The following is a 12,930-nucleotide window of genomic DNA, read 5'->3' as shown; positions in this document are numbered from 1 at the left end:
TAAGATGATCATCTTGTTCCTTTTCCATACAATGAATGTGAAAGGGTCACCAGGGGCTGTATGTAAAGCACCATCATTTCTGTAGTTCTGTTTTCTGTTCATTTATTACTTTTTACTTCAGTTGTATGAAAAACAGCTGCATGAACATTCTGCCAAATTTCTCTGTTTGTGTTCTGTGGCATGAGGGTGAGTAAAAGATGACAGAATTTTCATTTTTTGGAAGAGTATTCCTTCAAGTTACTTCATAAAATCAACATATCCATTAAAGAGAGAAAGAGAATGAGAGAGACAGAGGGGACATGAAAAAGAAGAAGAAAAGAGGTTTGATTTAGGAAAAGACACACTGTACACTGACTGATGTATTTCTGTGGTTTCGGAGTCTTGTTTTCATATGTGCGTCACTCCCCCATGCACTAACATATGGCAAACAGAGACTAAAAATGAATCCTGCAGTGAATTAAACTATCGTGTACCATGTTGTAAGACTGATCCGCTTAAAAGGTCTTCAAAACCCTGTGCGTTAACTCACAAATTGTCTAAGAAGATTTGAGTGAAACAATATGACCTTTGGACAAACCATAATGGGCACTTCTTTCATAATTTTAGGAATCCAAAAGTTGGGGATTTCTTTGATATCAAAATCTGGAACTAACTTGACAGAAGCACAAGAGCACTTAAATATGGCTGTTACCACTATAAAGGCACCACGTTCTCAATGTGGCAGCTTGGTAGTGGCTTCTTGGAATAGTTAAGTCTGGATTTCCCACGGCATTAACCACTGTATTAGTCTGCAATTATGCTCAGAGAGAGGCAAGTCAGTCATACTCAAAATATATACGGTCATCAGTGGCACCCTATAGATCTTGAATAAATGAAATGAGGCAAAGAAATATCACCCGTTGGCACTGAAAGCTAAGATGAGCCTGTCATGTTCCTTGCCCTGTAATCAAGGCGGGAAATGGCATTTTGATGTACAGTGAAATGGAAAAAAGGCAGTCAGGGTATAGTTGTGTGAAAAGATGGCAGCTAATCTAAGAGGGAAAAAAATCTGTTTCTGGGTTATAAGAGGTGGTTCGCTGGTAACCAGGTCACGTTCGTGAGGCAGAAGGGAGGTTTTCTTCGCCTCAGCTGAAATGGATAGCGCTGAAGCTCTGCTTTGTTCTCTTTGAACAGATGATGAAGAGAGCAGAAGAACAGAAGAAGGAGAATAAGAGCAGTGATGATTATATGTGTGTTTTATGGCAAGGTTGAAATAGATTTTAAAAGAGTGAGTTTGAAAGAGAAATTATCAAAATTCACAGGAGCTTCTACAGCCCATCTAGACATAATAACAGCTGTCTGCTGGTCCTTTCACGTGTCATATATTATTAATCAGCTATTACAGGTTTTCTTTTTTTCTTCAGTCTTGTATGAAGAAAGACCCGACATGAAGATTATTTGAACATTATAATTGTGGTACACTTGTAAGCATTGAATAAACATGAACTTTGAACTTTGGCACTGTTCATTTTTCTAGCACATTTGTATTTTATAAAAGTGCATATCTGACAGCCTTACTTTATTTTTGCAGTTGCTAAGATGTTCTGAGTGGTCTCTAGGGTGTTCCGTGTTGTCCTGATATTCTGGTCCCTAGACATGGCTCCAATCCCTCCTTCATTCCTCGTTTTCCCATTATTTTTATGGGCAAAATCCATGCATTTCAATAGAAATCTATGCAATCTGGAATTTTTTCTTGAGAGCGAAAGATTTCCCCACACAGATTTCGCAACGAAATATTTATTTTGAAGAAGAGATTAATCAAACATTATTTTGATTTTGATCCCCCATCCCCCCCTCTCTTTCAATGGCAGTTTACAATGTACAAAGTAATATACATCAAGACAGTACACAGATAAATACAGCACAAACTGGTTTGAGATATGTTATGACATTGTGTTGTTTCCTATAGGATCACTCGGACAATCCATTGGGAGCAGCTGTGACTTTGGCCCATGAGTTGGGCCATAACTTTGGAATGAACCACGACACACCGGAGCGAGGATGCGGCTGTAGGATGACTGTAGATCGTGGCGGGTGCATCATGACCCCCTCTACAGGGTGAGTATGTGCTTAAGAAACATGTTGATTACAGAGTTATCCAAAGCAGGTTTTGCCACTTGACAAACCACTGTGAGTAAATAGGAATGTTTGAACAGATCAAGATCTAACAAATCTTTAATAATCTCCTCTTGTACTCCTGAGTGGAGTAACCTGTCTGGATGTGATGTACAAATGCACCGCAGACGCGTCTCTCTACATCTCAATTAGTCTCCAACGAGCCCCATTATCTAGGGGAACGGGCAAATCAAGCTCTCATCACTCATGTACACAAGAGAATAATCAGCCGTTTACCTGCATCTTATTGACCAGGGGTTAATTAGCCGTGTCTCAGTGACGAATTTGCACTAAATACCCATACATCATCACTGATGTGAGGCTTGTCTCGGATTGAAACTCAAAAACTTGGAGATAGGTGGAAGGCTTGCTTTGTCCAGACATTCATTTCTGGATTTCAGACATTCAGTCGTCGTCTGGCTTCTCGTGATAACACGCTTGCCGGTAATGGTTTTCAGCATGTGACTGGTTTCGAACATGGGTAAACACCAGGTTGATAAGGTGAGGCTGGCTCATGGGAAATTTCTCTCCTTACACTTACAGCAGTTTGCCTTATCAGACGATGGACCAGAGAGTCAGTTGGGATGGGGTTTTTAGATGTAGTACTGGAGTACTGGAATGGGCCGAATGTGAAATCTGCCATCCTTGGGTGCTCAGTTCTGTGGCCAGGTTGTTTCCAGCCAATCACTTGAGACATAAATGTCATGTGACTAATCAATTTGGAATGACAGGGCAATGGCAATGACAGCAGGACAACACTGATTGGCTGATGGCAATGAGTGAGATGTGACATTAAAGTCCTTTTCACACTTTTTTTTCACTGTAATGAAAAATTTAATTTAATTTTACTATACAAAACAACTTATTCAAATATGCTATTTATTATGTCTCACATCTACCAGCAAGGGGGACCATGCTAACCAGTAATAACCTTTTGGTATAATTGAACCACTCGTATGCGTTGTTACACTTACACTACCGTTCAAAAAATTGCGGTCTGTAAGATGTATGTCAAAACTACTGTAAAAACAGTAAAAATGTGAAATACTATTACAATTTAAAGTAACTGTTTTTAAAATGTAATTTCTTCCTGTGATGGCAAAGCTGAATTTACTCCAGTCTTTAGTGTCACATGATCCTTCAGAAATCATTCTATTATGCTGGTTTAATGCTCAAGAAACATGTCCTATTATTATAAATGTTGAAAACTGTTAGTGAATAGAAACCATGATACATTTTTTTCAGGATTCTTTGATGAATAGAAACAGTTTTCGTTTTACATACAAATATTTTGTAACATTATAAATATCTCTACTGTCTTTTTAAAAACAAATTTTTAACAGAAGTGTATACTATGGGGAAGTTTTTTTGTTAGATGTGAATTGAGCCAGTACCTCATAATTCTGTTTAAAATAATACACAATGTGTGTGAGACACACATTAATTTCTAGTGTTTTTGAGATATTCCAGACAGGCTTTTTTCAGCCTTCGGTCTAAACTAAGTTGCAGTTTGCTGTTTCTGAAATATTGCTTGTCAGTCACTAGAAATCATCTTGTCCGCTCTCAGCTGTGACTGTTTTTCAATCTCTCTGCTGTGCATGTCTTATCTCATAGTGGGGATATTTTTGTTGGACTGCTGCTCGACCCTGGATCACGGCCATAACAAACAGCACAACCCTATTCTCCCATTATGTGTTCATATGACAACAAGACAACATGTTGTGAAGAAACCTCTCTGGGCTTTTTAAAGCTACCTCAGGGGAGGGAGGGATTCACGAGAGGTGGTTTTTGTCGTCTATTTTAGCTGCAGGTTACGAGGAGAGGTTGACATCATTTTTACTTTTTTTACTTTAAATATTCATAGCTCCAAATTCTTCAGCAGCGTAATGGATGAATACTTAAAAAGACGTGGCGCTTCTGTAAAAAGAAGGTGCTTTTAAAAGAACGCTGGAGTGCCAAAGCTTGTCCCCACCTTTCAAAATAACCCCTCACACATCGTTCAGTGCAGCGTCATTCAGGGTTTTGAGGTCACGGTTTAGAGTTCGGCCTATGGAAGTAAAATAATGTCAAATGTTTTTGAAATAAAAAAAGCCTGTTGAATTGCACTACTTGAAAAAAATAGGCATTGCATTAACCATTTAATGCATTGTATTTTTAGGGCTTGCATTTTTATGGGTTGAAATTCAACATGGTTGAATATTTAAGCTGTGAATATTTCAATTAAAAACATTTCAAACACATTTTCATTATTAAAAATTCAATAATCCATATTCACCTTTCATATTTCACTTCCAAAATATTCAAATTGTTTAAAAATGCAAAAGTGCGTGTTGTTGACGTTTTGCACCTCCTGCTGGTGAGGTTGACTAACAGCAGATGGAGAGTATGCTCGGCAATCTACTGCTTTTCCTGCCGTTCCTGGATGTCAATGTTGAATTTACTGTCGAATTTGAACCACTGAATTTGTGGAAGCGAATTTGCAAAGCGAAATAAAATGGACCGAAAATTCCCTGTTGAATATTTTAGATTGTATTTTTAAACAGTTTGAATATTTTGGAAGTGAAATATGAAAGGTGAATATGGATTATTGAATTTTTAATAATGAAAATGTGTTTGAAATGTTTTTAATTGAAATATTCACAGCTTAAATATTCAACCATGTTGAATTTCAGCCCATAAAAATGCAAGCCCTAAAAATACAATGCATTAAAATGCAAGCATGTTTTTTTTTCAAGTAGTGCAATTCAGCAGGCTGTTTTATTTCAAAAACATTTGACATTATTTTACTTCCATATCGGCGTCCACTTTTTATAGGTTCATGTAGGGTTTGTAAGTCAAAGCGTTTGTTTTGTATTTCAATTCAATTTCAATTCAATTTCAATTCAACTTTATTCCGGACTCGTGGCCCAATATAGATACAAGACACACACACCAAATAAAAAGAAACAACAATTAAAAAAGACAGCTGTGCCAGTGCCTCCACAGCTTGGACTGGTATTGTTTTAGTGGCAGTTCACATGAATTTGTTGTATCAGAGAAGCTGTGTACTATTGCAGAGTCAGGAAAATGCTGGCCTATTTTTTACTTCCCATGTGAGAAACACAGGCTTCCTTAGTTTATTCAACCCTAAAGGCCGATACTCACGGACACACAAAGACACAAAACACACATGCATAGACAACATTTTGTTCATAAAATTATTTTGATCAAAAGTAAAGATATTTATAATGTTCAAAATACTTCTAATTCAAATAAATGCTGTTCTTTTGAACTTTCTATTCATCAAAGAATTCTGAAAAAATGTATCAGTGTTCCCAAAAAAAAAAAAAAAAAAACAGTTCAACAGTTTTCAACATTTATAATAATAAGAAAAATTCATTCATTTAGCAAATCATTATATTAGAATGATTTCTGAAGGATCATGTGACACTGAAGACTGGAGTAATGGCTCCTTTGCCATCACAGGAATAAATAACATTTTTAAAATAGAAAACAGTTATTTTAAATTATAAAATATTTCACAATATTACTGTTTTACTGTATTTTTGATCAAATAAATGCAACCTTAGTCAAGCATAAGAGATTATTTTTTTTTTACTGACCTCAAATTTTTGGACCAGTATGTATTGATTAGTTAGCTTAATATATTTGATCCCATTGGCAAAGTAAATTTTTTCTTGTTTTAAAAATAATTCTCACTGAATTTATGCTAAATGCATAAATGTACATTTAGTTTATGCTTAAAAAGACTTAATATAGTAGTTTAAAAACTATTAACCTCAAACTTAATTTAAGCTATTATGTGGAAACAAAAAAATCTAAATATGCTTAAAGGTCTATTTTAAGGATTAGATCATTTTAAGAGATAAATACTATTTAAGAAAACTATTATTTTCAGACGCACACCGATTCAGATAGAAAAAAAAATACTTTCTCAGTTTTCATTTTTTCCATGTGTTTGATCCTTTGTCTCAATGCTGTTTTCACTGGCTAAATAAACCTTCTGTAAGTTGGCCTTAACAAAGCACACATTCTGGCTCTGATTTATTCAGTTCCTCAAAACCCTTTTCCTGCTGTTGCTGGATTTGTTGCGCTGATCTAACTCTGCAAGGATCTATTTTAAAGTTCAAACATGAGAAATTCATGATCATGCATGCAGTCTCTCTCTCTCTCTCTCTCTCTCTCTCTCTCTCTCTCTCTCTCTCTCTCTCTCTCTCTCTCTCTCTCTCTCTCTCTCTCTCTCTCTCTCTCTCTCTCTCTCTCTCTCTCTCTCTCTCTCTCTCTCTCTCTCTCTATCTCTCTCTCTCTCTCTCTTTTTGACAGTTTTTGTGAGCTCTCAGCCCCAGTGTCCTAGCTGCAGCGTCGAATGAACAATAACATACAGTCTGGGAGATTCAGAGCTGGAAACTCACCAGAAAGACAATTGCAAATGAGACTGAATAAGATGGTCTGACAGACATGACAAACAGACAAAACAAAGAAAGATGGAAGGACAAAAATAGAAATTAAGAACTACCGTAGATCTGCTTCAATTCATGCTGAAGCATAAACACGAAGTTATTGTCGGCTTCTTAATGTTTTTCAGCCAAATACAATAGCTAACATGCGTGCCAAACAAGGAAGAAATAAGGCACTAGTTTGAAAATGAATGGAGAAAATTGCCATGCTGAATGATGAATATGGCGGCTGTAAGAAAAGCAAGTCAAGTTTTAGTTTAAAGAGCTAATCTCCTTCTTTGCAATGAATAAATTCCTATAAAGTAAAACTTTTGTTATTGTGTTTCCCCATTCAGTTAGACAGGAACTGGAAATGGCTGTCAGGGACGTTACCAAGGTGGACTAACTTACTCTACAAAGGCACCAAAGAACAAACACAGCATATATCTTAGCTTGAGGTAGAAGGCTATCAGCAGTGTGTTAAACATTGTGATTCGACTTCTTTAGACAGTGCTTACCTCACACAATCTCGGCCTGTATCTTCTCTACAGAGCAAATGAGAGAAGAACGTTTAGCCATAATATCAAGCATGTCAGATGGCCTTTTGGAAAGATGCTATCGCTTAATGGGTAACGGTTTCACCTTTTATTGTGGTGGCCGCACACCGAATCCCAAGCGGCGGTGTTATCTTCTAAATAACAGGCAGCACAATAGAGCCCGACTTCGTATCAGTTTGCGTCGCCGGAGGAGGCTGATTAAACAGACATTAATTTTCTCATTCCCCACCAATCGCTGATAACATAACAGCTCTAATAGGTCAAACTCAGAATGGGGTTTCGAAAAAAAGTCTAGATACAAATGACTTTGAATTGCAGCTCACCACTTAGAAACAGTCCAGGCAGGTTAATTCAGATGACTACTATGTGTGTGTGTGTGTGTGTGTGTGTGTATAAAGTAGCCTAAGTGTGCAAAAGGAATGATAATGTTTTTAAATATAATTTAAAAGTAATGGATTCAACACAGGCTAATCTGAAAAACTTGCCTGTGGTATCATCGATGTTAACAAAAGGTAAATGTGAGATAAAAAAGCATTTGCTGAAGCAACCATGCCATTTTAGCTTGCTTCTAGTCTTTGAGCTATTTTATCATGACTTTTAACCGGGACCTCTGCAAGTGAACAACTTTACTACATCAGAAATCCACACATATGAAGCTAATTATGTGATGCAGATGTTGAAAAGTTTGCAGTACAAATCATGCACTATGGTGTGTTTTGTTTTCATAACTTATTTCCATGCCAGCAACAGTTTTTAAATCAATAATCCACCCTGTAATCATATTTTGTGTGAACAGGAATAGTAGAAGTTGGTGTTTTACTGCCATAGTGTTCATTTCAGCTGGAAACCGTAGTAATTGTATGTATAGGTAATTTTCAGGAGATTTGCAAAAATGTAGGTTTTTCCAACTTTGTGTTTTCTTTTAACAAATTGTCATGCATGAGTGTGTGTATTATGATATCAGATGTCATCATGGTTTGACCGAGAACTAAGCTGTTCTGATATCTCCCAAAGTGAAATTTGAACATGTTTGGAATTCTGTGACGTACTGTAGAAAGATTTACGCTAACAATGACCAGAGGAACGCTTGGGGAAACAGGAATAATTTGGTAACACAAGCTCAGCTGAAATAATGGTGTGTTTCTGTGTGTGCGAACACCCTCAATGAAAAAAACAACAAGTGAGACACTCGTGCCTAAATGGACTCAAGTGCACTCAGGTTCGATATTTTAAGTTGGTCATCATCAGTATGTTGTGTGTTGGTATCCTCAAAATGGTTTTTAATGGGCTAGTTCTCCCCAAAATTAAAAATGTCATCGTTTACTCTCCATCCAAACACATATGACTTTCTTTCTTCAGCTTTCTTCACATTTTTGAAGACTGTTTTTCAGGAGTACTAAGGTGGATATCAAATACATTTTGGCCTGTTCCTATTGTATGGCTTCAGAAGACTTATATGTAGTTTAGAATATAGCATCAGACTACTTTTGTGAAACTACAATAGTGTTTTTTTGTTGTTGTTGTTGTTGTTGTTTGTTTTCTGAAGCTTGAAAGCCAACGTCTAAAGCAATTTACTGTAATTGCGTGAAAGAGAACTCGGAGCTCCTCCTTTTGTGTTCCATGGAAAAGAGAAAGTCATGCAGGTTTGGAACGACATGAGGGCGAGTAAATGATGACAGAATTTTTGTTTCTGAGTGAACTATCCCTTTTAATACATCAGGTTTCACCAGCTCAACTAGCTTTGACCAGCATAAATCAGCCTGCTGTTTTGCTTTTAATTTCCTTTTTTAATTGACTTTTTTTTAACATAGCTCTCGTGTTTTGCAGTGTTGTAGGCTTGCATTGGGTCTTATCTAACTCCTGCCCAGAAATTTAAAGATCTCTAAAACACAGCAGGTGCACTGGCCTCAGATTAGAGGTGCCAGCAACACAAGTGATATGATTAGAGTTATTGGTTTTCTGCAAACACTTCAACATTGCACTGTTTCATAAATATATCAAAATGTTTAAGCACGCTCGTTTTGGAGAGGACAGCAGGCGTGTAATTTCAGAATAATTTACACCGTAATCAACATCTGGGTTCATTGTTGAGCTCAATAGTCTTGGAAAAGATGTGGTTTCACTTAGCGGGAATTATGAAGCAGATGCTTAATGATAGCAGTTAAACTTTCAGATGCAAGCAGATCTTTGAGTTGAGAAAAGAGGCTTTGACAGGGTAGACTTCAGGAGTTTTCTGTGGATTTTTGTGCGTCTGTGGCTGTGATTTACTGGGGTAAAGAAGTAAAGCGAAGTTCGAGCAGGAAGGATTTGTTGTTTGCTCAAATTTGAATCTACAAGGAGGGCTTTAGGTGTTGCACAGATGCAGGGAACAGAGCGAATCGTTTGGCAATCACAAAAGTTGTGAAGGTTTAAGTGCACTCGCACACTTAAAGGTACACTGTGTAGTTTTTTAAGTATTTTATTAGCTAAAATCAATGTCTTTATTCATAAATATGTCCTCATTGGTGTAAAATTACCTCTGCCAATGATCTGACTTATCCTCGTAAGCGAAGAATTTCTTATATTTATTTACATTGGATGGGTAAGTCCAAGGAGGCTTCCATGTCGTTCTGCCATTTTGAAAAACTATAATAGCAGAGAGGGACAAAAAGCACTAGCCTACCTCAACGCGTTTCCACACCGCGTTTTCGTTCAGAGCCAGCGTCACGTGACTGAAAACAGCTGATACGGACAAGGAGAGGCGCTTGTCACTGCCCTGGCAAATTTGAAAGGCTGCACTGCACGGTACTTCATAATGCAGGATCATACTTATGCCGAGCCACAGGAATAGGAATCCTCGTCGCCAAAAAAGCGAAATAACAAACCTGAATGAAAACTCGATGAAGTGCTATTGGAAGACATGTTGTCATAGCTTCTTGGTACATAACGGCTACCGTAGTTGCAACACGCATTTGAAAAAGCGAAGCGCTAGAGAGCACTTCGTTTGAATGCAAAATACAATTTCACCACTAGATGGGAGTCATTCCCACATAGTGTACCTTTAACTCTGTAAATATGTAGGCTACGTGTGTTTGCGTGTGTTTTTATGCTTGGCAATATCTGTGGTCTGTCTAATCCCGCAGCACTTTGAGAGTGGACTGGCACACACATCTCGCACTCATGCTTATATGTGCCTCAAACCATGTCTGCATGCCAGGCAATATAAATCAATCTGGCTTTTGCTTGCACAATTCTTCACCACGCCAAGTCCGCTTAACCCACTTGACCTGATGCCAAACTCTGCCAGCTTACCCACCGCCATTCAAAGCTCTCCATCTCCAGTGCCAATCCCTTTTTAAACCCAAGTCCTTTCCTCTGTCACATTACTATTCTAGCCCTCGCTGCTGCAAACGGCTCATTGCACAAACTACAGTGCCACTTAAATGTCATTTTTGGATCATTAGCTTTTTCTTAAAATGTTTAAGATACAGCATGTGTCGCTTCCATTTGCAAATGTCATGACTTTTACTTCCAGACGCCCCTACTGATTGGTCTCTTTCAACTGTAATCCCTTTAAAGACGGCATTAAAACTCACATGTGCTTGATTGTGCCCCAGCTCACTGCCACACTGCTGGCATCTGTGAGATTTGCAGAAGACCAGGCTTGTTGCAAATCAGTGTTTTGGGGCTAAATTGCTTGTTTCTGTTTTATTGTCACTAAGCTGATGGTATTGATTTGTCTGTTTGAGAACATGCTAAGTGTCAACAGAGTTCTGTCTGTTTCTTTTGTGGCTGAGTTATGATGTGTTTGCATGGGTATGTCCTAGGTGAGAAAAGTCAAAATGAGATCTCTGAAAGTGCCCCAATTATGCTATTTTAAAGGTTCCTGGTTTTGTTTTGAGACTCCACAACAGATTTACATGCATCCGAGGTCAAAAACACTGTAATTTTCTCATAATATACATTTAATATCACCTCATTTCTCAAAGAGTCTGAAACGATTCATTAGAAGCAGTTCGAAGATTCAGGCTGCGTCCGAAATCGCATACTATCTTTAGTAGGTACTTATTACAGTTATGGTATAACGAATGAATTTGCTTTCACAACGCAGAAAACAGCATCTTTTCGACATGATGTAGACCACACAAACCAGCTAAAGTGTTTGAGGGCGGGTCAAAGTAAGACGCCGTTCTCGGGCAGCCAATGATGACCATAGACAGGCATTATGCAAATGTGTTACACTGTTACGTATGAATGTCACGGAAGTCAGATTGGAATTGCTGACGACTCGTTTCGGCAGTTCAGAGACGGATTTTTTCTTTTGGGAGACAATAACTCCATTTATCGTGCACTTTGATCTTTAAAACTTTGCAGACAGTTTACATTCACAAAGAGCTACATTACACACTGCATGAGAGGTAATATTCGAAAAAGCATAATAGGGGCACTTCAATATCTTGATTGTTTGTCCTTGACCAGAGGTTTTCAAACTGGGGTCCAAGTACACCCAAGTGTCTGAAGGGGTTATCAATTACATATGTTAAACACAGTCATTTTTTAGACATTTATCAAAGGATATTATGATATTATTAGTGTTTCATCTTTAATTCTGGTTTCTAAAGACTCTTTGAAAGTCATGTGATTAATAATATTTTAACATAAGATGGAGGAAAAACTGCAGGAGAATGAATGAGTAACATTTATTCATATCCCTGCAGATTGTCTCTAAGTCTACAGGGAAATACATCAATAAATAAGAATAAATAAGGTAAATTATTTATTCTCTTTCCTATCTATCTTTTTTTGAATGAATGAATACCCTTTATCAATTCTCTTGCAGATTATACTCTTATCATATATTGAAGTAAGGAAGGAAGGAATTATTCTCCTGCAGATTTTACTCCACCTTATATTAAACAATCAATTAGATTTGGCAAGATACCAAAGTATCAGAAGTCTGAAAATTTCAGAAGTCAGAGATTTAATTACGAATTCAAACATTTCCACATTAGCTATTCTATCCCCATTCATTTTATGTCATCAGTTGTCTCTTTTGTGTCTAAGGAATTTTAAAAGAAACATTTGAGATAAAGTTAAATAAAACTCATCTGAGATACTGGAACTATAAAAGCACCTCTGAGAAATACATTTTAGTCTGGGGTGTTGTGTTATTGGGAAGGGTGCATTGAGGACACAGGGTAAAGTATGAGGACAGACCCAGAAAACCCCTTGCAGGAGTCCGGCCGGTCATCCGTCCTACCTCCATGCGCTTGGCTCCCACCACAAAACCCAAAAAAAGCGGTCACTTACCCCCAGGGAGCACAGATGTTTCTGGCAAACATTTTCTCTTCCCCACACCACACCTCCCTCCATCCTTTTCTCCCATTTTCCTCTCTTTCATCTGCAGTTTATTTTGCTTTACTGGCACCGATGACAGAATCGCTTCTTGTCTGAGTCATGGATGTTTGATTCAGGCCTGTGTTCCTGTGTTTGCTCACTAAAGGTGAGCGCTGAGGTTGTCTTTGATGAGCACGGGTGGCTGGGAAACAATCTGTCCCGGTGGACAGATGATGGGCGGGTAAAACAGAGGTGTTAAAAGCGTGAGAGTTCATCTGTAAACTCTTCAAAGGCTCTCAGTCAAAGGTGCATGAAAGTGAGATTGATGTGACATGCGTGTGGCTGCACACGTCTGTTTTCAAACCATTTTTGATGTGGATGAACTATTGTTGTGTTAGCCGGGAAATATTATTCATCACTAAACAGCTTGGTAGGGATGCTGCTCTGCTGAATATAACAGTATGAGT

General features: G+C 37.8%; 1 protein-coding gene across 4 annotated transcripts in view; it reads left to right on the top strand.

Moving 5' to 3' along the window:
- Positions 1–12,930, top strand: part of adam12b (ADAM metallopeptidase domain 12b) — a 112,504-nt gene that overhangs the window by 65,866 nt on the left and 33,708 nt on the right. For all 4 annotated transcript variants that reach the window (XM_081394041.1, XM_081394040.1, XM_081394043.1 and 1 more), the window contains one exon: positions 1,949–2,097. In XM_081394041.1, coding sequence (XP_081250167.1) covers positions 1,949–2,097 — 149 coding nt within the window. The remainder of the gene's footprint in view (positions 1–1,948; positions 2,098–12,930) is intronic.

This window comes from Scardinius erythrophthalmus (assembly GCF_964197995.2).
Source record: "Scardinius erythrophthalmus genome assembly, chromosome: 19".
Lineage (NCBI taxonomy): Eukaryota > Metazoa > Chordata > Actinopteri > Cypriniformes > Leuciscidae > Scardinius > Scardinius erythrophthalmus.
The sequence above is the reverse complement of the archived record's forward strand: the minus strand, read 5'-3'. Positions and strand labels throughout refer to the sequence as shown.